The sequence below is a fragment of the Argopecten irradians genome, chromosome 7 (assembly GCF_041381155.1).
Source record: "Argopecten irradians isolate NY chromosome 7, Ai_NY, whole genome shotgun sequence".
NCBI lineage: Eukaryota > Metazoa > Mollusca > Bivalvia > Pectinida > Pectinidae > Argopecten > Argopecten irradians.
In genome coordinates this window covers 40,183,402-40,204,832 of record NC_091140.1, presented here as the reverse complement: position 1 = coordinate 40,204,832, position 21,431 = coordinate 40,183,402, and the positions used below count along the sequence as shown (strand labels likewise).

Genomic DNA, 21,431 nt, shown 5'->3' with positions numbered 1-21,431 from the left:
GTTATTGTATAAGGAGACTCGAGGATTGTGATGGGATGTAAGGTTATTGTATAAGGAGACTCGTGGATTGTGATGGGATGTTAGGTTATTGTATAAATGGAGGACTCGAGGATTGTGATGGGATGTTAGGTTATTGTATAAAGGAGACTCGAGGATTGTGATGGGATGTTAGGTTATTGTATAAGGAGACTCGAGGATTGTGATGGGATGTTAGGTTATTGTATAAGGAGACTCGAGGATTGTGATGGGATGTTAGGTTATTGTATAAGGAGACTCGAGGATTGTGATGGGATGTTAGGTTATTGTATAAGGAGACTCGAGGATTGTGATGGGATGTAAGGTTATTGTATAAGGAGGACTCGAGGATTGTGATGGGATGTTAGGTTATTGTATAAGGAGACTCGAGGATTGTGATGGGATGTTAGGTTATTGTATAAGGAGACTCGAGGATTGTGATGGGATGTTAGGTTATTGTATAAGGAGACTCGAGGATTGTGATGGGATGTTAGGTTATTGTATAAGGAGACTCGAGGATTGTGATGGGATGTTAGGTTATTGTATAAGGAGACTCGAGGACTTGTGATTAGGTTATATGTATGGAGACTTATGGGTTGTTAGGTTATTGTATAGGAGACTCGAGGATTGTGATGGGATGTTAGGTTTATGTATAAGGAGACTCGAGGTTTGTGATTGGGATGTTAGGTTATTGTATAAGGAGACTCGAGGATTGTGATGGGATGTTAGCGTTATGGTTATTGTGGGATGTTAGTTATTGTATAAGGAGACTCGAGGATTGTGATGGGATGTTAGGTTATTGTATTAAGGAGACTCGAGGCATTGTGATGGGGTATGTTAAGGTTATTGTATAAGGAGGTACTCGAGGATTGTGATGGGATGTTAGGTTATTGTATAAGGAGACTCGAGGATTGTGATGGGATGTTAGGTTATTGTATAAGGAGACTCGAGGATTGTGATGGGATGTTAGGTTATTGTATAAGGAGACTCGAGGATTGTGATGGGATGTTAGGTTATTATATAAGGAGACTCGAGGATTGTGATGGGATGTTAGGTTATTATATAAGGAGACTCGAGGATTGTGATGGGAATTGTAGGTTATTGTTATAAGGAGACTCGAGGATTGTTCGATGGGATGTAAGGTTATTGTATAAGGAGACTCGAGGATTGTGATGGGATTGTTAGGTTATTGTATGAGGAGACTCGAGGATGGATTGTGATGGGATGTTAGGTTATTGTATAAGGAGACTCGAGGATTGTGATGGGATGTTAGGTTATTGTATAAAGGAGACTCGAGGATTGTGATGGGATCTGTTAGGTTATTGTATAAGGAGGACTCGAGGATTGTGATGGGATGTAAGGTTATTGTATAAGGGAGACTCGAGGATTGTGATGGGATGTAAGGTTATTGTATAAGGAGACTCGAGGATTGTGATGTATGTAAGGTCAAGGTTATTGTATAGGTGACTCGAGGAATTGTGAATGGGATGTTAGGTTTATTGTATAAGGAGAATCGAGGAATTGTGATGGTATGTTAGGGTTATTGTATAAGGAGGACTCGAGGATTGTGATGGGTATGTTAGGTTATTGTATAAGGAGGACTCGAGGATTGTGATGGGATGTTAGGTTATTGTATAAGGAGACTCGAGGATTGTGATGGAGATGTAAGGTTATTGTATAAGGGAGGACTCGAGGATTGTGATGGGATGTAAGGTTATTGTATATGGAGAGACTCGAGGATTTGTGATGGGATGAGGATTAGGTTTATTGTATAAGGAGACTCGAGGATTGTGATGGGATGTTAGGTTTAGTGTATAAAGGGACTCGAGGGATTGTGATGGGGATGTTAGGTTATTGTAATAAGGAGACTAGAGGATTGTGATGGGATGTGTAAGGTTATTGTATAAGGAGACTCGAGGATTGTGATGGGATGTTAGGTTATTGTATAAGGAGACTCGAGGATTGTGATGGGATGTTAGGTTATTGTATAAGGAGACTCGAGGATTGTGATGGGATGTTAGGTTATTGTATAAGGAGACTCGAGGATTGTGATGGGATGTTAGGTTATTGTATAAGGAGACTCGAGGATTGTGATGGGATGTTAGGTTATTGTATAAGGAGACTCGAGGATTGTGATGGGATGTAAGGTTATTGTATAAGGAGGACTCGAGGATTGTGATGGGATGTTAGGTTATTGTATAAGGAGACTCGAGGATTGTGATGGGATGTTAGGTTATTGTATAAGGAGACTCGAGGATTGTGATGGTATTGTTAGGTTATTGTATAAGGAGACTCGAGGATTTGTGATGGGATTGTATTAGGTTATTGTATAAGGAGACCTCGAGGATTGTGATGGATGTAAGGTTTATTGTATAAGGAGACTCGAGGATTGTGATGGGATGTTAAGGTTATTGTATAAAGGAGACTCGAGGATTGTGAGGGATGTTAGGTTAGTAAAAATAAGGAGACTCGAGGATTGTGATTGTAGGTTTTTGTATAGGAGGACTCGACTCATTAAGACTCGAGGATTGTGATGGGATGTTTGGTTATTGTATAAGCGAGGACTCGAGGATTGTGATGGTATTGTGAGTTAAGGTTATTGTATTAATAGGAGAGTCTCGGAGGATTGTGATGGGATGTGTTAGGTTATTGTATATAAGGAGGACTCGAGGATTGTGATGGTATGTTAGGTTATTGTATAAGGAGGACTCGAGGATTGTGATGGGATGTTAGGTTATTGTATAAGGAGACTCGAGGATTGTGATATGGTACTAGGGTTTTATTATTTTATAAGGAGGACTCGAGGATTGTGATGGGATGTTAGGTTATTGTAAGAGACGGAGCGACTCGAGGATTGTGATGGGATGTTAGGTTATTGTATAAGGAGACTCGAGGATTGTGTGATGGGATGTTAGGTTATTGTATAAGGACGACTCGAGGATGTTGTGATGCTATAGGGATGTTAGGTTATTGTATAAGGAGACTCGAGATTGATTGTTAGGTGATGGGACTGTTAGGTTTGCGATGGGATGTTATTGTATAAGGAGACTCGAGGATTAGAGGATGGGTTATGAGGATTGTGAGGATTTAAGATGGGATGTAGGTTTATTGTATAAGGAGACTCGAGATTGTGAATGTTAGGAGACTCGAGGATTGTGATGGGATGTAAGGTTATTGTATAAGGAGACTCGAGGATTGTGATGGGATGTTAGGTTATTGTATAAGGAGACTCGAGGATTGTGATGGGATGTTAGGTTATTGTATAAGGAGACTCGAGGATTGTGATGGGATGTTAGGTTATTGTATAAGGAGACTCGAGGATTGTGATGGGATGTTAGGTTATTGTATAAGGAGACTCGAGGATTGTGATGGGATGTTAGGTTATTGTATAAGGAGACTCGAGGATTGTGATGGGATTTTAGGTTATGTGTATAAGGAGGACTCGAGGATTGTGATGGGATGTAAGGTTATTGGTATAAGGAGACCCGAGTCGAATGGATTGTGATGGACTCGATGTAATGGATGTTATGTATAGCAGGAGACTCGAGGATGTGATGTGATGGGATGTTAGGTTATTTAATGGTAATAAGGAGACTCGAGGATTGTGATGGGATGGGTTATGATTTATGTTATATTGGAAGAAGGACTCGAGGATTGTGATGGGATGTTTGTATAAGACTCGAGTAATTTGAATTGTAGGTTATTATAATAAGGATGGGACTCGAGGATTATGGTATGTTATGGTTGTTGTATAAGGAGATGTTGTTATGTTATTGAATGTATAAGGAGACTCGAGTATTGTGATGGGATATGTTAGGTTAATTGTATAAGGAGACTCGAGGATTGTGATGGGATGTTAAGGTTAATTGTATAAGGAGGACTCGAGGAATTGTGATGGGGATGTTAGGTTATTTGTATAAAGGAGCACTCGAGGATTGTGTGAGGGATGTATAGGTTATTTGTATAAGGAACACTCGAGGATTTGTGATGGGATGTTAGGTTATTGTATAAGGAGACTCGAGGATTGTGATGGGATGGGATGTTAGGTTATTGTTTATAAGGAGACTCGAGGATTGTGATGGATGTTAGTGGTATTATATAGAGAGACGCTTACTGAGTGATTGTATATGGGTATGTCGAGGTTGTTAGGATAAGGAGATGTCGAGATTGTGTATGGGATGTTTAGGTTATTGTAATAAAGGAGAACTCGAGGATTGAGATGGGATGTAAGGTTATTGTTTAAGGAGACTCGAGTATTGTGATGGGATGTTAGGTTATTGTATTAAGGAGACTCGAGAGATTGTGATGGGATGATGTAATGGTTATTGTTTAAGGATTGACTCGAGGATTGTGATGGGATGATTAGATTATTGTATAAGGAGTGTCACTCGAGGATTGTGATGGGATGGTAGGTATAATGTTATAAGAAGACTCGAGGGATTGTGATGGAGATGTAAGGTTATTGTACTAAGGAGACTCGAGGATTGTGATGGGATTGTAAGGTTATTGTTTAAGGAGACTCGAGGATTGTGATCCGATGATATTCGTATAATGAGGACTATTGTATGGGATTGGGAGACTCAGATAAAGGAGACACGAGGATTTGTGATGGGATGCTAGGTTATTGTAATAAGGAGACTCGAGGATTAGTGATGAGATGTTAGGTATTGAATAAGGAGACTCCGAGATTGTTGGATGATGGTTTCGTTATTGTATAAGGAGACTCGAGGATTTGTGATGGGATGTTAAGGTTATTGTATAAGGAGACTCCGAGGATTGTGATGGGACGCTAGGTTATTGTATATAGGAGACTCGAGGATTGTGATGGGATGTTAGGTTATTTGTATAAGGAGACTCGAGGATTGTGATGGGTGATACGCTAGGTTATTGTTTACAAGGAGACTCGAGGATTGATGATGGTACGCTAGGTTATTTTACAAGGAGACTCGAGGATTGTGATGGTACGCTAGGTCATTTTACAAGGAGACCGAGGATTGTGATGGTATGTTAGGTTATGTACAATGAGACTCGAGGATTGTGACATGGTACGTTAGGTTATTTAACAAGGAGACCCGAGGATTGTTGATGGTATGCTCGGTTATTTTACAAGGAGACCCGAGGATTGTGTGATGGTATGATGGAGGTTATTTCTATAAGGAGGACTCGAGGATTGTGATGGTTAGGTCATTTTACAAGGAGACTCGAGGATTGTGATGGTACGCTAGGTTATTTTATAAGGAGACCCGAGGATTGTGATGGTACGCTAGGTTATTTTACAAGGAGACCCGAGGATTGTGATAGGAACCGCTAGGTCATTTACAGGAGACCCGAGGATTTGTGATAGTATACGCTAGTTATTTTATAAGGAGACCCGAGGGATTGTGATGGTACGCTCGGTTATTTACAAGGAGACCCGAGGATTTATTTGTGATAGTACGGCTAGGTTATTTTACAAGGAGACCCGAGGATTGTGATGGTAACGGAATGTAGGTTATTTTACAAGGAGACTTCGAGGATTGTGATGGTACGCTAGGTTAGTTATACAAAGGAGACTCGAGGATTGTGATGGTATGCTAGGTCATTTTTGTACAAGGAGACTCGAGGGATTGTGATGGTACGCTAGGTTATTTTACAAGGAGACCGAGGATTGTGATGGTAACGTTAGGGTCATTTGTCAAGGTCTATAGAGGATTGTTTTAGGTAAGCTAGTCACTTTACGAGGAGATGAGATTGATGGATGGTACGCTAGGTTATTGTACAGGAGACCCGAGGATTGTGATGGTACGCTAGGTCATTTACAAGGAGACCCGAGGATTGTGATGGTACGCTAGGTCATTTTACAAGGAGACCCGAGGATTGTGATGGTATGTTAGGTTATTGTATAAGGAGACTCGAGGACTGTGATGGTATGTTAGGTTATTGTATAAGGAGACTCGAGGATTGTGATGGTACGCTAGGTCATTTTACAAGGAGACCCGAGGATTGTGATGGTACGCTAGGTCATTTTACAAGGAGACCCGAGGATTGTGATGGTACGCTAGGTCATTTTACAAGGAGACCCGAGGATTGTGATGGTATGTTAGGTTATTGTATAAGGAGACTCGAGGACTGTGATGGTATGTTAGGTTATTGTATAAGGAGACTCGAGGACTGTGATGGTATGTTAGGTTATTGTATAAGGAGACTCGAGAATTGTGATAGTACGCTAGGTCATAAGTTTACAAGGAGACCCGAGGATGGTGATGGTACGCTAGGTTGTATAACAGTAGGTCATTGTGATGGTACAAGGAGACCAAGAGGATTGTGATAGGTATGGTAGAAGACGACTAGGTTATTTTACAAGGAGACCCGAGGATATGTGATGGTACGCTAGGTCATTTTACAAGGAGACCCGAGGATTGTGATGGTACGCTAGGTCATTTTACAAGGAGACCCGAGGATTGTGATGGTATGTTAGGTTATTGTATAAGGAGACTCGAGGACTGTGATGGTATGTTAGGTTATTGTATAAGGAGACTCGAGGATTGTGATGGTATGTTAGGGTATTTTACAAGGAGACTCGAGAATTGTGATGGTACGCTAGGTATTTTACAAGGAGACTCGAGAATTGTTGATGTCCGCTAGGTCATTTTATGGAGTAGGATTGTGATGGTAGGTTAGGTTATTTACAAGGAGACCCGAGGATTGTGATGGTACGCTAGGTCATTTTACAAGGAGACCCGAGGATTGTGATGGTACGCTAGGTCATTTTACAAGGAGACCCGAGGATTGTGATGGTACGCTAGGTTATTTTACAAGGAGACCCGAGGATTGTGATGGTACGCTAGGTCATTTTACAAGGAGACCCGAGGATTGTGATGGTACGCTAGGTCATTTTACAAGGAGACTCGAGGATTGTGATGGTATGTTAGGTTATTGTATAAGGAGACCCAAGAATTGTGATAGTACGCTAGGTCATTTTACAAGGATACTACGCTAGGTCATTTTACCAAGGGATAATGAATTGTGATACGCTAGGTCATTTTACAAGGAGACCCGAGGATTGTGATGGTACGCTAGGTCATTTTACAAGGAGACCTGATGATTGTGATGGTACGCTAGGTCATTTTACAAGGAGACCCGAGGATTGTGATGGTACGCTAGGTCATTTTACAAGGAGACCTGATGATTGTGATGGTACGCTAGGTCATTTTACAAGGAGACCCGAGGATTGTGATGGTACGCTAGGTCATTTTACAAGGAGACCTGAGGATTGTGATGGTACGCTAGGTCATTTTACAAGGAGACCCGAGGATTGTGATGGTACGCTAGGTCATTTTACAAGGAGACCCGAGGATTGTGATGGTATGCTAGGTCATTTTACAAGGAGACCCGAGGATTGTGATGGTATGCTAGGTCATTTTATAAGGAGACTCGAGGATTGTGATGGTACGCTAGGTCATTTTACAAGGAGACTCGAGGATTGTGATGATGGTATGTTAGGTTATTGTATACAAGGAGACTCGAGGATTGTGATGGTATGTAGGTCATTTTACAAGGAGACTCGAGGATTGTGATGGTACGCTAGGTCATTTTACAAGGAGACTCGAGGATTGTGATGGTATGTTAGGTTATTGTATAAGGAGACTCGAGGATTGTAATGGTACGCTAGGTCATTTACAAGGAGACTCGAGAATTGTGATGGTACGCTACGCTAGGTTACATTTTACAAGGAGACTCGAGATGAGGATTGATGATGTAGTACGGTACCTAGGTCATTTACAAGGAGACTCGAGAATTGTGATGGTACGCTAGGTCATTTACAAGGAGACTCGAGGATTGTGATGGTACGCTAGGTCATTTTACAAGGAGACTCGAGAATTGTGATGGTACGCTAGGTCATTTTACAAGGAGACTCGAGGATTGTGATGGTACGCTAGGTTATTGTATAAGGAGACTCGAGGATTGTGATGGTACGCTAGGTCATTTTACAAGGAGACCTCGAGGATTGTGATGGTACGCTAGGTCATTTACAAGGAGACTCGAGGATTGTGATGGTACGCTAGGTCATTTACAAGGAGACTCGAGAATTGTGATGGTACGCTAGGTCATTTACAAGGAGACTCGAGGATTGTGATGGTACGCTAGGTTTCATTTACAAGGAGACCCGAGGTGATTTTTTACAAGTGATTGTGATGGTACGCTAGGTCATTTTACAAGGAGACTCGAGGATTGTGATGGTACGCTAGGTTATTTTACAAGGAGACCCGAGGATTGTGATGGTACGCTAGGTCATTTACAAGGAGACTCGAGAATTGTGATGGTACGCTAGGTCATTTACAAGGAGACTCGAGGATTGTGATGGTACGCTAGGTCATTTACAAGGAGACTCGAGAATTGTGATGGTACGCTAGGTCATTTACAAGGAGACTCGAGAATTGTGATGGTACGCTAGGTCATTTTACAAGGAGACTCGAGAATTGTGATGGTACGCTAGGTCATTTTACAAGGAGACTCGAGGATTGTGATGGTATCCTACGCATGTTATTTATCTAGAATCATGGCTACGCTTTGCCTATAATACATATATAATATAATGTGCCATTAACGCAATTTAGAATAGTGTGTACCAAGTCATTTTCCATTAAAAGGATTTTTTTTTACGCTAGTCATTTTAAAAGGAGCAGGACGATTTAGTTTCTATGTCTCTTTTTTACAAGGAGACTCGAGGATTGTAATGGTTGCGCTACGTCATTACAAGGAACCTCGAGAATTGTGATGGTTGCTGCTAGGTTATTTTACAAGGAGACCCGAAGATTATGATGGTACGCTAGGTTATTTAACAAATAGAAAAAGAATTGTGTAATGGTACTAGGTCATTTACAAGAAGATCGAGAATTGTGATGGTACGCTGGAACAAATAGACTCGAGAATATGGTACGCTAGGGTCATTTACAAGGAGACTCGAGAATTGATGATGGTACGACCTGATCATTTATCCAGAGACTCGAGGCATTGTGAAGGATGTTATTTTATCTAGAATCATGCTACGTTGCCTAGTATCAATTTAATGTGCTCTTAAGCGGTGGATAGTTTCGTTTAAGAGGTCGCGAACTGACAGTGAATATAACAATGTTGATATTGATGGCAAAACTTCAGTCCTGTGAGGAGAATATCATACTTCAGAAACAAACTAGGAATACTATATATTTTTCTCGCCAGTCAAATACTCATAAACTATATGTGTTTTGTTCAATAGACGTTAATTCGACCAGTATATGCAATATAAATTATCTTTAAAATTAGCAAAATGTAAAATAGCAAATATACTAAAAAAAATACCGTGCATAGTGAGGTCCGCCTTGTCTTCCCTGGTTCCTATTTCGGTGAGTGGAGAACGCCGAGTGCATATAGGTCGCGATAACAGTGTGTATACTCGTACACCAGATATTGCTATCACAGAAGCGGTGGCTGACCTCATCTACTATGATATATGCACCTTACCTGTATCTAATTATTGTCTCGTATATACTATCTATATCTACGATCCATATATATCCCAAATTCACAAATATCTTCAAATACAACTATATAAGTACCAACAATGTGTTGCCTAGAACCGGGCGGACGAGGAATCATTATAATTAATTATTTTCACCTCCCTGTTATCCATTTTTGATAATTAATTGTATTGTGACATATAAATTCATGCAGTATGTGCTTTGATTTAATTCTGAACGCTTGAATAAATCAAATGAAAACGGTCAAGCGTACGGTGTATTGATTTGCTTATAACAGTGTATAGTATTTTGATTTATATATTTTTTGTTTGTAGATAATGACAGCATACTAGCTGTAATTTTAAATTACATCGGTGGGAATACAACACTAAACAATTTAAAACTATAACATGACTACAAAACTTATTTTTCAAGGCCAATATTGCCATGTGGGGTGATATGGTATCCGTACCGGGCTTTTCCATATGTTTGTATGTCATAGGTAAGTTAGTTGATAAGATTTCACGTCAAACTATCAGCAATAGCCAGTTAAGGCCGCTCTCCTCTATGACTATGTTTTGAGAGACCGTGTTATATTTGTGTGGTGTCTTCTTTTAATAGAACGATTTTTGCCCTTTTAATGGCGTGATCTCACTGAAGCATTCTGTCAACGATAACGATAAACGCATATTATACAAACAACGGATAAAAACACTTTTTCAAACAACGCCACTTTTAAGACTCACGAACTTTGACTCAACGGTACTAACCTTCAGGGCAGCTCAATGTGGGTAGTTGGTTCACCAACATAACAGTGCTACCTTCAGGGGCAGCCCAATGTGGGTACCTTCAGTTGTTGGTTCAACAGTCCTATCTACAGGGACAGCCAATGTGGGTAGTTGTTGGTTCAACAGTCCTAGTTGGTTCAACAGTCAGGACAGCCAATATGTGGGTAGTTGGTTCAACAGTCCTAATAGTTGGTTCTACAGGACAGCCAATGTGGGTAGTTGGTTCAACAGTCCTACCTACAGGACAGCCAATGTGGGTAGTTGGTTCAACAGTCCTATCTATAGGACAGCCAATTTGGGTAGTTGGTTCAACAGTCCTATCTACAGGACAGCCAATGTGGGTAGTTGGTTCAACAGTCCTACCTACAGGACAGCCAATGTGGGTAGTTGGTTCAACAGTCCTACCTACAGGACAGCCAATGTGGGTAGTTGGTTCAACAGTCCTACCTACAGGGCAGCCAATGTGGGTAGTTGGTTCAACAGTCCTACCTACAGGACAGCCAATGTGGGTAGTTGGTTCAACAGTCCTTAAAGTTGTCAATGTGGCTGAGTTAACATATGAATTACATATGAGTTTCTGAATCTCAGCAATGTATATAACCTATAAATCATTGATTCAAACCTGTACAAACAGTTGGGTGACCCCAGTGGACCTGAGGGGTAGGGCCGAAAGGGGTGAATTGGCTGTTTCCGTATAAACGACTTAGAACTAGGCTCTGATTTGTAGTCATAAATTGCTATTGTAGTATCCCTATGGGGTAAGGACTCAAAATTGTACAAATTGTCATTGGGCCTGAGGGACAGGGCCAGAAGGGTTCGACTCTGAAATAAAGGAATTGAATAATACTTTGGTTTGCTTGTTGCAATCCCATTTTAGATTTTTTTAATGAAGCAGCTTGAAGGGCATCAAGAGATACTATAATGTGTATGTTATGGTTTTTTTTTAAATCTTTACTCAACAAACCGCATAATGACGTTATGACGTCACAGAAGAGGGTCTACGATAATAATTTGTTTCTAAACTTGATACATGTAGTTCTTGAAACTGTCTTAGAGTTTTTGTTCAGACAATAAAAAATGACGTAACTTTTTGTAACGTCATCAATGATTGGCTAAGTCTAAACTAAGACTGTTTTAAACTTAAGATTGTTTCATGATCTTGGGGCCGGTGCTGGTATATAGTGTACACTATAAAACCTGACTCACGACTCCAAGTCACGTGATCATTTTCTCGGAAACGGTTAAGAATTTGACAGGTGTGACTTTATGTTGATAGTGTTTAAATCCGTATAATTAACGTATTGCAAAATAAGGAAGGTATTACAGAAATTTCCTCGGTGGAATTCACCTATGTAGATCGGTTGTTTTACCAAGGGATGTTGAAACACCAAGGAAGAATCGACCAAGATATGATAAACAACCTTTGTTTACGGTAAACAACCTTTACAGGAAGTTAATCTTTGGCCGAGATATATAGCACTTTACTTAAAAGGCAAGTATTCCTCATCTCAACTTTGTAGTGTTCTAACAAGGTCGAACGAAAGATTTTGACACCACGGCTTCTATTGCATTAGAAATTGTATATATATTAAAACTTGAAATATTACTATCAATTATTATTATTGTGTATAATTAGTGTACTTTCGTTTTCCGTTACCTTATCGTTATGTACTGAGATTTGTTAACTATAATACATGTACACTATGGAAGGTTTAGTCCGCTAAGACTAATAATATAGGTAGGTTTAGCGGACTATGGAAGGTTATATGTAAATATACAACTAACAAAAGATTATAACACAATACATTGAAATATTAATATCATAATCGGTAAACGGGTACAAACTCCTCTACTGTAAATGTATCTGTATCATAGTGTACGTTGTCCTATACAATTTGATATGTACATATGTTAATGATATCTACATATGTAAATGATATGTACATATGTAAATGTCCCCTCTGTAGGTGATATGATGTACATATGTAAATGTCCCCTCTGTTGGTGATATGTACATTATAAATGTCCCCTCTGTTGGTGATATGTACATATGTAAATGTCCCCTCTGTAGGTGATATGTACATATGTAAATGTCCCCTCTGTAGGTGATATGTACATATGTAAATGTCCCCTCTGTAGGTGATATGTACATATGTAAATGTCCCCTCTGTAGGTGATATGTACATATGTAAATGTCCCCTCTGTAGGTGATATATACATGATGTAAATGTCCCCTCTGTAGGTGTATGTACATATGTAATGTCCCCTCTGTAGGTGATACATATGTAAATATGTAAATGTCCCCTCTGTAGGTGATATGTACATATGTAAATGTCCCCTCTGTAGGTGATATATACATATGTAAATGTCCGCTCTGTAGGTGATATGTACATATGTAAATGTCCCCTCTGTAGGTGATATGTACATATGTAAATGTCCCCTCTGTAGGTGATATGTACATATGTAAATGTCCCCTCTGTACGTGATCCCCCTCTGTAGGTGATATATACATATGTAAATGTCCCCTCTGTAGGTGATATGTACATATGTAAATGTCCCCTCTGTAGGTGATATGTACATATGTAAATGTCCCCTCTGTAGGTGATATGTACATATGTAAATGTCCCCTCTGTAGGTGATATGTACATATGTAAATGTCCCCTCTGTAGGTGATATGTACATATGTAAATGTCCCCTCTGTAGGTGATATGTACATATGTAAATGTCCCCTCTGTAGGTGATATATACATATGTAAATGTCCCCTCTGTAGGTGATATATACATATGTAAATGTCCCCTCTGTAGGTGATATGTACATATGTAAATGTCCGCTCTGTAGGTGATATATACATATGTAAATGTCCCCTCTGTAGTTGATATGTACATATGTAAATGTCCGCTCTGTAGGTGATATGTACATATGTAAATGTCCCCTCTGTAGGTGATATGTACATATGTAAATGTCCCCTCTGTAGTTGATATGTACATATGTAAATGTCCGCTCTGTAGGTGATATGTACATATGTAAATGTCCCCTCTGTAGGTGATATGTACATATGTAAATGTCCCCTCTGTAGGTGATATATACATATGTAAATGTCCCCTCTGTACGTGATATGTACATATGTAAATGTCCCCTCTGTACGGATATGATATGTACATATGTAAATGTCCGCTCTTGTAGGTGATATGTACATATGTAAATGTCCCCTCTGTAGGTGATATATACATATGTAAATGTCCCTCTGTAGGTGATATATACATATGTAAATGTCCCCTCTGTAGGTGATATGTACATATGTAAATGTCCCCTCTGTAGAGTGATATGTACTATGTAAATGTCCGCTCTGTAGTGATATGTACATATGTAAATGTCCCCTCTGTAGGTGATATGTACATATGTAAATGTCCCCTCTGTAGGTGATATGTACATATGTAAATGTCCCCTCTGTAGGTGATATGTACATATGTAAATGTCCCCTCTGTAGGTGATATGTACATATGTAAATGTCCCCTCTGTAGGTGATATATACATATGTAAATGTCCCCTCTGTAGGTGATATGTACATATGTAAATGTCCCCTCTGTAGGTGATATGTACATATGTAAATGTCCCCTCTGTAGGTGATATGTACATATGTAAATGTCCCCTCTGTAGGTGATATGTACATATGTAAATGTCCCCTCTGTAGGTGATATGTACATATGTAAATGTTCCCTCTGTAGGTGATAATACGTAAATGTCCCCTCTGTAGGTGATATGTACATATGTAAATGTCTCCTCTGTAGGTGATATGTACATATGTAAATGTCCCCTCTGTAGGTGATATATACATATGTAAATGTCCCCTCTGTAGGTGATATGTACATATGTAAATGTCCCCTCTGTAGGTGATATGTACATATGTAAATGTCCCCTCTGTAGGTGATATGTACATATGTAATGTCCCCTCTGTAGCGTGTTATGTATACATATGTAAATGTCCCCTCTCTGTAGGTGATATGTACATATGTAAATGTCCCCTCTGTAGGTGATATGTACATATGTAAATGTCCCCTCTGTAGGTGATATATACATATGTAAATGTCCCCTCTGTAGGTGATATGTACATATGTAAATGTCTCCTCTGTAGGTGATATGTACATATGTAAATGTCCCCTCTGTAGGTGATATGTACATATGTAAATGTCCCCTCTGTAGGTGATATGTACATATGTAAATGTCCCCTCTGTAGGTGATATGTACATATGTAAATGTCCCCTCTGTAGGTGATATGTACATATGTAAATGTCCCCTCTGTAGGTGATATGTACATATGTAAATGTCCCCTCTGTAGGTGATATGTACATATGTAAATGTCCCCTCTGTAGGTGTATATGTAATGTCACTCTGTTGGTGATATGTACATAGTAAAGTCCCCTCTGTAGTGAGATATGTCACATATGTAAATGTCCCCTATGTAGGTAAATGTACATATGTAAATGTCTCCCTCTGTAGGTGATATGTACATACAGTAAATGTACCTCTGTAGTGTGAAATATACATATGTAAATGTCCCCTCTGTAGGTGATATGTACATATGTAAATGTCTGATCTCTGTACGTGATATATACATATGTAAATGTCCCCTCTGTAGGTGATATTGTACATATGTAAATGTCCCCTCTGTAGGTGATATATACATATGTAAATGTCCCCTCTGTAGGTACGTGGATTATATATACATATGTAAATGTCCCCTCTGTAGTTGATATGTACATATGTAAATGTCCCTCTGTACGTTATATACATATGTACATGTCCCTCTGTAGGTTTTGATATACATATGTAAATGTTTCCTCTGTAGGTGATATGTAAAGGTCATATGTAAAAATGTTCCTCTGTAGTACGTGATATGTACATATGTAAATGTCCCACTCTGTAGGTGATATGTACATATGTAAATGTCCCTCTGTAGGTGATATGTACATATGTAAATGTCCCCTCTGTAGGTGATATTGTACATATGTAAATGTCCCCTCTGTAGGTGATATGTTACATATGTAAATGTCCCCTCTGTAGGTGATATGTACATATGTAAAATGTCCCCTCTGTAGGTGATATATACATATGTAAATGTCCCCTCTGTAGGTGATATATACATATGTAAATGTCCCCTCTGTAGGTGATATATATACATATGTAAATGTCCCCTGTACGGTGATAGTTATACATTATGTAAAATGTTCCCTCTGTAGGTGATATGTACATATGTAAATGTCTCCTCTGTAGGTGATATGTACATATGTAAATGTCCGCTCTGTAGGTGATATGTACATATGTAAATGTCCCCTTCTGTAGGTGATATGTACATATGTAAAGGTCCGCTCTGTAGGTGATATGTATATATGTAAATGTTCCCTCTGAAAGGTGATGTGTACATATGTAAATGTCCCGCTTCTGTTAGGTAATATGTACATATGTAAATGTCCGCTCTGTAGGTGATATGTACATATGTAAATGTCCCCTCTGTACGTGTTATGTACATAAGTAAATGTCCGCTCTGTATGTGATATATACATATGTAAATGTCCCCTCTGTAGTTGATATGTACATATGTAAATGTCCGCTCTGTAGGTGATATGTACATATGTAAATGTCCCCTCTGTAGGTGATATGTACATATGTAAATGTCCCCTCTGTACGTGATATGTACATATGTAAATGTCCCCTCTGTAGGTGATATGTACATATGTAAATGTCCCCTCTGTAGGTGATATGTACATATGTAAATGTCCGCTCTGTAGGTGATATATACATATGTAAATGTCCCCTCTGTAGGTGATATGTACATATAAGACTCTTTCATATGTGGATATGAAGGATAGGGATCTTCTACCCGAGGGTCACAAAATGTAGTAAAACCCGAGGCTTGCCGAGGGTTTTGCAATATTTTGTGATCCCGAGGGTAGAATATCCCTATCCTTCATATCCACTTATGAAAGAGTATTTTTCTTTCATACCACGCACGTTTTAACTATGCAATTTTACAAACTATAATAATCCCGCCATTTTGAAAATAAATTCGAAGAAGAAATCCCACGACCTGGAAGTTAATTTCCATACATGAAAAATTACGTGATATTTTCAACACAAATTCCGTTGCTTGCATCTTTTATAGTAAAACCAGTCAATTTTGTGAAAAAAATGTTAAAATTTTACCGAGGAAATAGAGATTTTGTTGACGCCGTGACGTCACGAGGCTTTATTGCATGGGTAGCCATGCAATAAAGCCTCAGGCGACATGAGTGTATTGCCCTAGACCAGCCAGTATTACACGTGTAGGTATGAAAGAAATATGTAAATGTCCCCTCTGTACGTGATATGTACATATGTAATTATCCCTTCATATGGTATATGTTTATATTCTATTTGCGGTACCCGGACGATTAAAGCGATTCGTCAATTGAAACATATTCAAAATAATGATTTTTTTTCACAGACAGTATGGCCGCTGGTACGTGCCATTTGCTGTCTGCTGCCATCGACTTCGGGACAACATTTTCCGGATATGCCTTCTCAACCAAGAACGACTACCAGTCCAACCCACAGAACGTGTCCTCCGTCACATGGTCGGCAGGTTCCGGCTGTCTCCAGTCTCTGAAGACCTCCACGTGTATATTATTTGATCCCAAAGGCAATTTCCATTCGTTTGGTTTCGAAGCAGAAGATAAATATTGTGATTTAGCATATGACAATCTCCACAAAGACTGGTACTATTTCAGAAGGTTCAAGATGATCCTTTATCAACAGAAGGTAAGTAATCGCTTAGTCCGCTAAACCTGCCTATATCATTAGGCTTCTTCGCCTAATATATTCTGTATATCCCAAAATGAAGATTAGTTTCGTTGTTAGTTCAGATATAACCAGATTTGACCAATATTAGTGTGGTGGCTGTCCATTATATCGTACATACTCTTTCGGAGCTCATGTTTCTCGTTTACACTTTACATTGAGGTGTGGAGTGCGTTCTGGGTTCACTGGTTTTCCGAGCGATCATCGGTCTTGTTTAAAACCCGTTTTAATGTTATATATATTTTCATCTTTAGTCACAGTTGACCAATTTGTTGATACTTATCAATCTTCAGTCACGGGTGACTAATTTGTTATACTTATCATCGTCTTCAGTCACGGGTGACTAATTTGTTATACGTATCATCATATTCAGTCACAGGTGACTAATTTGTTATACTTATCATCGTCTTCAGTCACGGGTGACTAATTTGTTACACTTATCATCATCTTCAGTCAGGGGTGACTAATTTGTTATACTTATCATCATATTCAGCCACTGGTGACTTATTTTAGATATGACATGGCTTTTGTATCATTTAACAAAACAACCAAAAGTTATCTACATTAATGTTTTACAAAACTCTAGAAAAACTTGTTATAAATACAATAGTATATATAAAGCTGTTTTATGCAGGAACTCAACAGAACGTTTCATATTAAATCCCTTGATGGAAAGACGATGCCAGCGATGAAGGTGTTTTCCGCAGCAATTGGTTACCTCAAGGACCATCTACTAGGCACGTGTAAACTCCGAGGGGCAGACGTTCATGCACACGACATCGCCTGGGTACTCACTGTACCGGCGATATGGAGTGATCCAGCAAAACAATTCATGAGGGAGGCTGCTGTACAGGTAGTAAACTCGTATCGTACACTGTTATCCCCAATATATATAGTGGGGAGGGGGGGTTGTACAGGTAGTAAACTCGTATCGTACACTGTTATCCCCAATATATATAGAGAGGGGAAATGTTTCGAGTCAATGGGGTATAACAGAACAGTTATCGACTGGGTTTTCGGGCAACAGATGTTTTTTTTTACACACTCACACAAACTGTTGCCCTCGGGTAACATTTTTCTTCGGGTCCAAGAAATCATCTGTTGCCCTCAACCCCAGTCAATAACTGTATTTACTGTTATCCCCAACAAATATTGTTGAGTATGGGACGGTCTAACATAGCGGGAATTACGAATATGTAAATTGCACATGCAATTCTCGATTTGGTTTAACGTCGAGTGGCTAAAAGAAATAGGGTGTTTATTACATCAATTCTGTTCATTATCAAAATAGTACAGTGCACTTTTAGTGAAACACAAAAAGTGAAGCTGTATTTGGGGAACATCATCCATCTATTGATATTAAATGTATAAAAGGATTAACTATAACATAGACCCTTTGTGTTCTTTAAATAAGCTTTCGATTTTATTCCCGACTTTAGGCGGGTTTACCAAGTAACCAGATGCAGTTATCTCTGGAACCCGAGGCCGCCTCTCTGTTCTGTAAACATATACCAGTAAATGTAAAGAGTGACAAGTTCATGGAGTTCAAGAGTGGGTACAGATACATGGTGTTGGACGCCGGAGGTAAACTAATGCTAACGACTGATATCGGCCTTTTTGTGTACGAGATAAAATATCATATGTTGATAGTAATGCCATCGAGTGATATCGCACCCCTCATATTTTGTCATTCTCATGCACCGATTTGACTTTGTTCCTAATATTATGTACAAAGGTGACCTCAGCTGCGACCTTGATGTACATCCCTGCCCGAGGGAGATGGTGCGTGAAATACGTCCCTCCCAGAGGGAGATGGTGTGTAAAGTACGTCCCTCCCCGAGGGATACTGTGGTCTGACCCCCGAGTGTCCCACTACAACGTATATGTGGTCCAGTGTCCACTACTAACGTATATACGTGGTCCGAGTGTCCACTACTACGTATACTGTCCGAGTGTCCACTACTACGTATATGTGGTCCGAGTGTCCACTACTACGTATATGTGGTCCGAGTGTCCACTACTATACGTCGTCAGTGTCCACTATTACGTATATGTGGTCCGAGTGTCCACTACTGCGTATACGTGGTCCGAGTGTCCACTACTACGTATACCTGGTCCGAGTTTCCACTACGTGGTCAGTCTGTGCTACTCTAACGCTCCTACAATAGTGTATTTCATCTTTTTAGGCACACGTACAAGCGTGGAAATATTTTTTCTCTTCAAAAAAGGCCATAAGCAATTTACAGGAAGCTATTTGTTTAAAGTTTGGTTTGAATAAATTATCAGTCAATGATGCGACTGGTTATGCTTGAATATACATTTGATCTTCAGAAACAGTGGCAATGATGTAAAAGTTCGCTTATTTGAGAAAAAATGAATTTGATAGAAAGTTTATCATCATTTTATAAAATCATAGCATAGCCCTTGTGCCCTGATATCAGTCCCCTGGCAGGTATATGGACCCTCGGGCTGATAATTCCATGCAATAATCATTTGATCTGGTTTACATCAATAGTGTATCCAGTTACTTGATAACTACTGTTCACCAGTTTAAGTGAGTTTTTGTCACATTCTGTGGTATTCGTTGATATATCTACCATTATAGGTGGAACTGTAGATATAACTGTCCACGAAGTAAAGCCGGGAGGCACCTTGAGGGAGCTGTACAAAGCCAATGGTGGAGACTGGGGAGGGACCAAGGTCGACCTGGAGTTTGAAAACCTGCTGGCCGACCTGTTAGGACCTGAAGTCTTTGACATCTTCAAGAGAGAATGTGTACCGGATCTACTTGAAATGCACAGAAGTTTTGAGGTAAAGAAACGATCGATTCAAGCACAAGGCGACGACAAGGTTACATTTACAGTGCCTATAAACCTACTGGAGACATTCAGAAAGCAGAAACCTGGAGTTGACCTGACCAAAACGATTGAAAACAAACCCAAATATTCAGGCCATGTGATATGGCGAGGTGACAAGCTCCGTTTATCTGCAGATCTTACAAGATCCCTATTCAAACCTTCCCTTGAGAACATCTTAGGCCAGGTAAAGATGCTTCTTGGCCTACCGGAAGTGTCTGGTGTTGGTGCTATCTTGATGGTAGGTGGTTACTCGGAATGTCCACTTCTACAAACTGCTGTAAAGTCGGCATGTCCAGGTCTACAGATGGTGGTGCCGGGAGATGCGGGTCTAGTTGTCCTTAAAGGGGCTGTAATAAACGGCCACACCCCTACAACCATCTCAGAGCGGGTCTGTAAGTACACGTATGGCGCCAGATGCAGGAGAAAATTCATTCAAGGGTTTCACAAGGAAGAGTACAAGGTCAACAGTGTTCGAGGTGTGAAATGTAACAACATCTTCGAGGTACATGCAAGAATGGGCGATTCTATACAGATAGGCCAAGCTTGTCAACCATTTAGACACGTTGTTGTCAGCGAAAATCAAACGGTAATGAAGATCGGGATATTTGCCTCGGATGAAAAAGAACCACTGTACGTGACGGATTGTGGGTGTAAAAAACTGGGTGACATTGTCATCGACATGTCAGACACAACCAATGGATTAAAACGAGGAAACTCAGTAAGTATGACGTTCGGGGGTACAGAGGTCGAGGTCAACGCGGTGGACATCGAAACTGGTAAAAAACATCGAGCATTCTTCGACTTCTTGGGATAATTACATGTTTGGATATGAAGACATTTAGTACTTACATGTATGGATATGAAGATATTTTAAACTGTACATGTTTGAATATGAAGACATTTTGTGCTTATCATGTTTGAATATGAAGACATTTTGTACTGTACATGTTTGGATATGAAGACATTTTGTACTGACATGTTTGGATATGAAGACATTTTGTACTTAACATGTTTGGATATGAAGAACATACGAAGACATTGTTGTACTTTGTTTGGGATATGAAGACATTTTGTATGTTTGAATATGAAGACATTTTGTACTTACATGTTTGGATATGAAGACATTTTGTACGTTATATGTTTTGGATATGAAGACATTTTGTACGTTATATGTTTGGATATGAAGACATTTGTACTTACTTTACATGTTTGGATATGAAGACATTTTGTACTTACATGTTTGGATATGAAGACATTTTGTACTTAACATGTTTGGATATGAAGACATTTTGTACTGTACATGTTTGGATATGAAGACATTTTGTACTTTACATGTTTGGATATGAAGACATTTTGTACGTTATATGTTTGGATATGAAGACATTTTGTACTTTACATGTTTGGATATGAAGACATTTTGTACTTAACATGTTTGGATATGAAGACATTTTGTACT

General features: G+C 39.4%; 1 protein-coding gene and 1 pseudogene across 1 annotated transcript; one reads left to right on the top strand and one right to left on the bottom strand.

The window, feature by feature from the left end:
- Window positions 1–3,223: 3,223 nt before the first annotated feature.
- On the bottom strand, window positions 3,224–3,871 carry LOC138327218 (uncharacterized; annotated as a pseudogene).
- A 7,623-nt stretch (window positions 3,872–11,494) lies between these two features.
- Window positions 11,495–20,994, top strand: LOC138328426 (heat shock 70 kDa protein 12B-like). The gene is made up of 5 exons (XM_069275232.1): window positions 11,495–11,774; window positions 16,765–17,078; window positions 17,752–17,970; window positions 18,557–18,701; window positions 19,723–20,994. The coding sequence occupies exons 2-5, from the start codon at window positions 16,770–16,772 to the stop codon at window positions 20,787–20,789; spliced, it is 1,740 nt and encodes a 579-aa protein (XP_069131333.1). The 5' UTR covers window positions 11,495–11,774; window positions 16,765–16,769; the 3' UTR covers window positions 20,790–20,994.
- The last annotated feature ends 437 nt before the right edge of the window (window positions 20,995–21,431 follow it).

Bases quoted from the DNA above. Each gene is read 5' to 3' on its own strand.
- LOC138328426 (XM_069275232.1), top strand. From the start codon at position 16,770: ATGGCCGCTGGTACGTGCCATTTGCTGTCTGCTGCCATCGACTTCGGG. The intron at 17,079-17,751 runs GTAAGTAATCGC...TGTTTTATGCAG, and splicing joins TGATCCTTTATCAACAGAAG to GAACTCAACAGAACGTTTCA. The intron at 18,702-19,722 runs GTAAACTAATGC...CTACCATTATAG, and splicing joins CATGGTGTTGGACGCCGGAG to GTGGAACTGTAGATATAACT.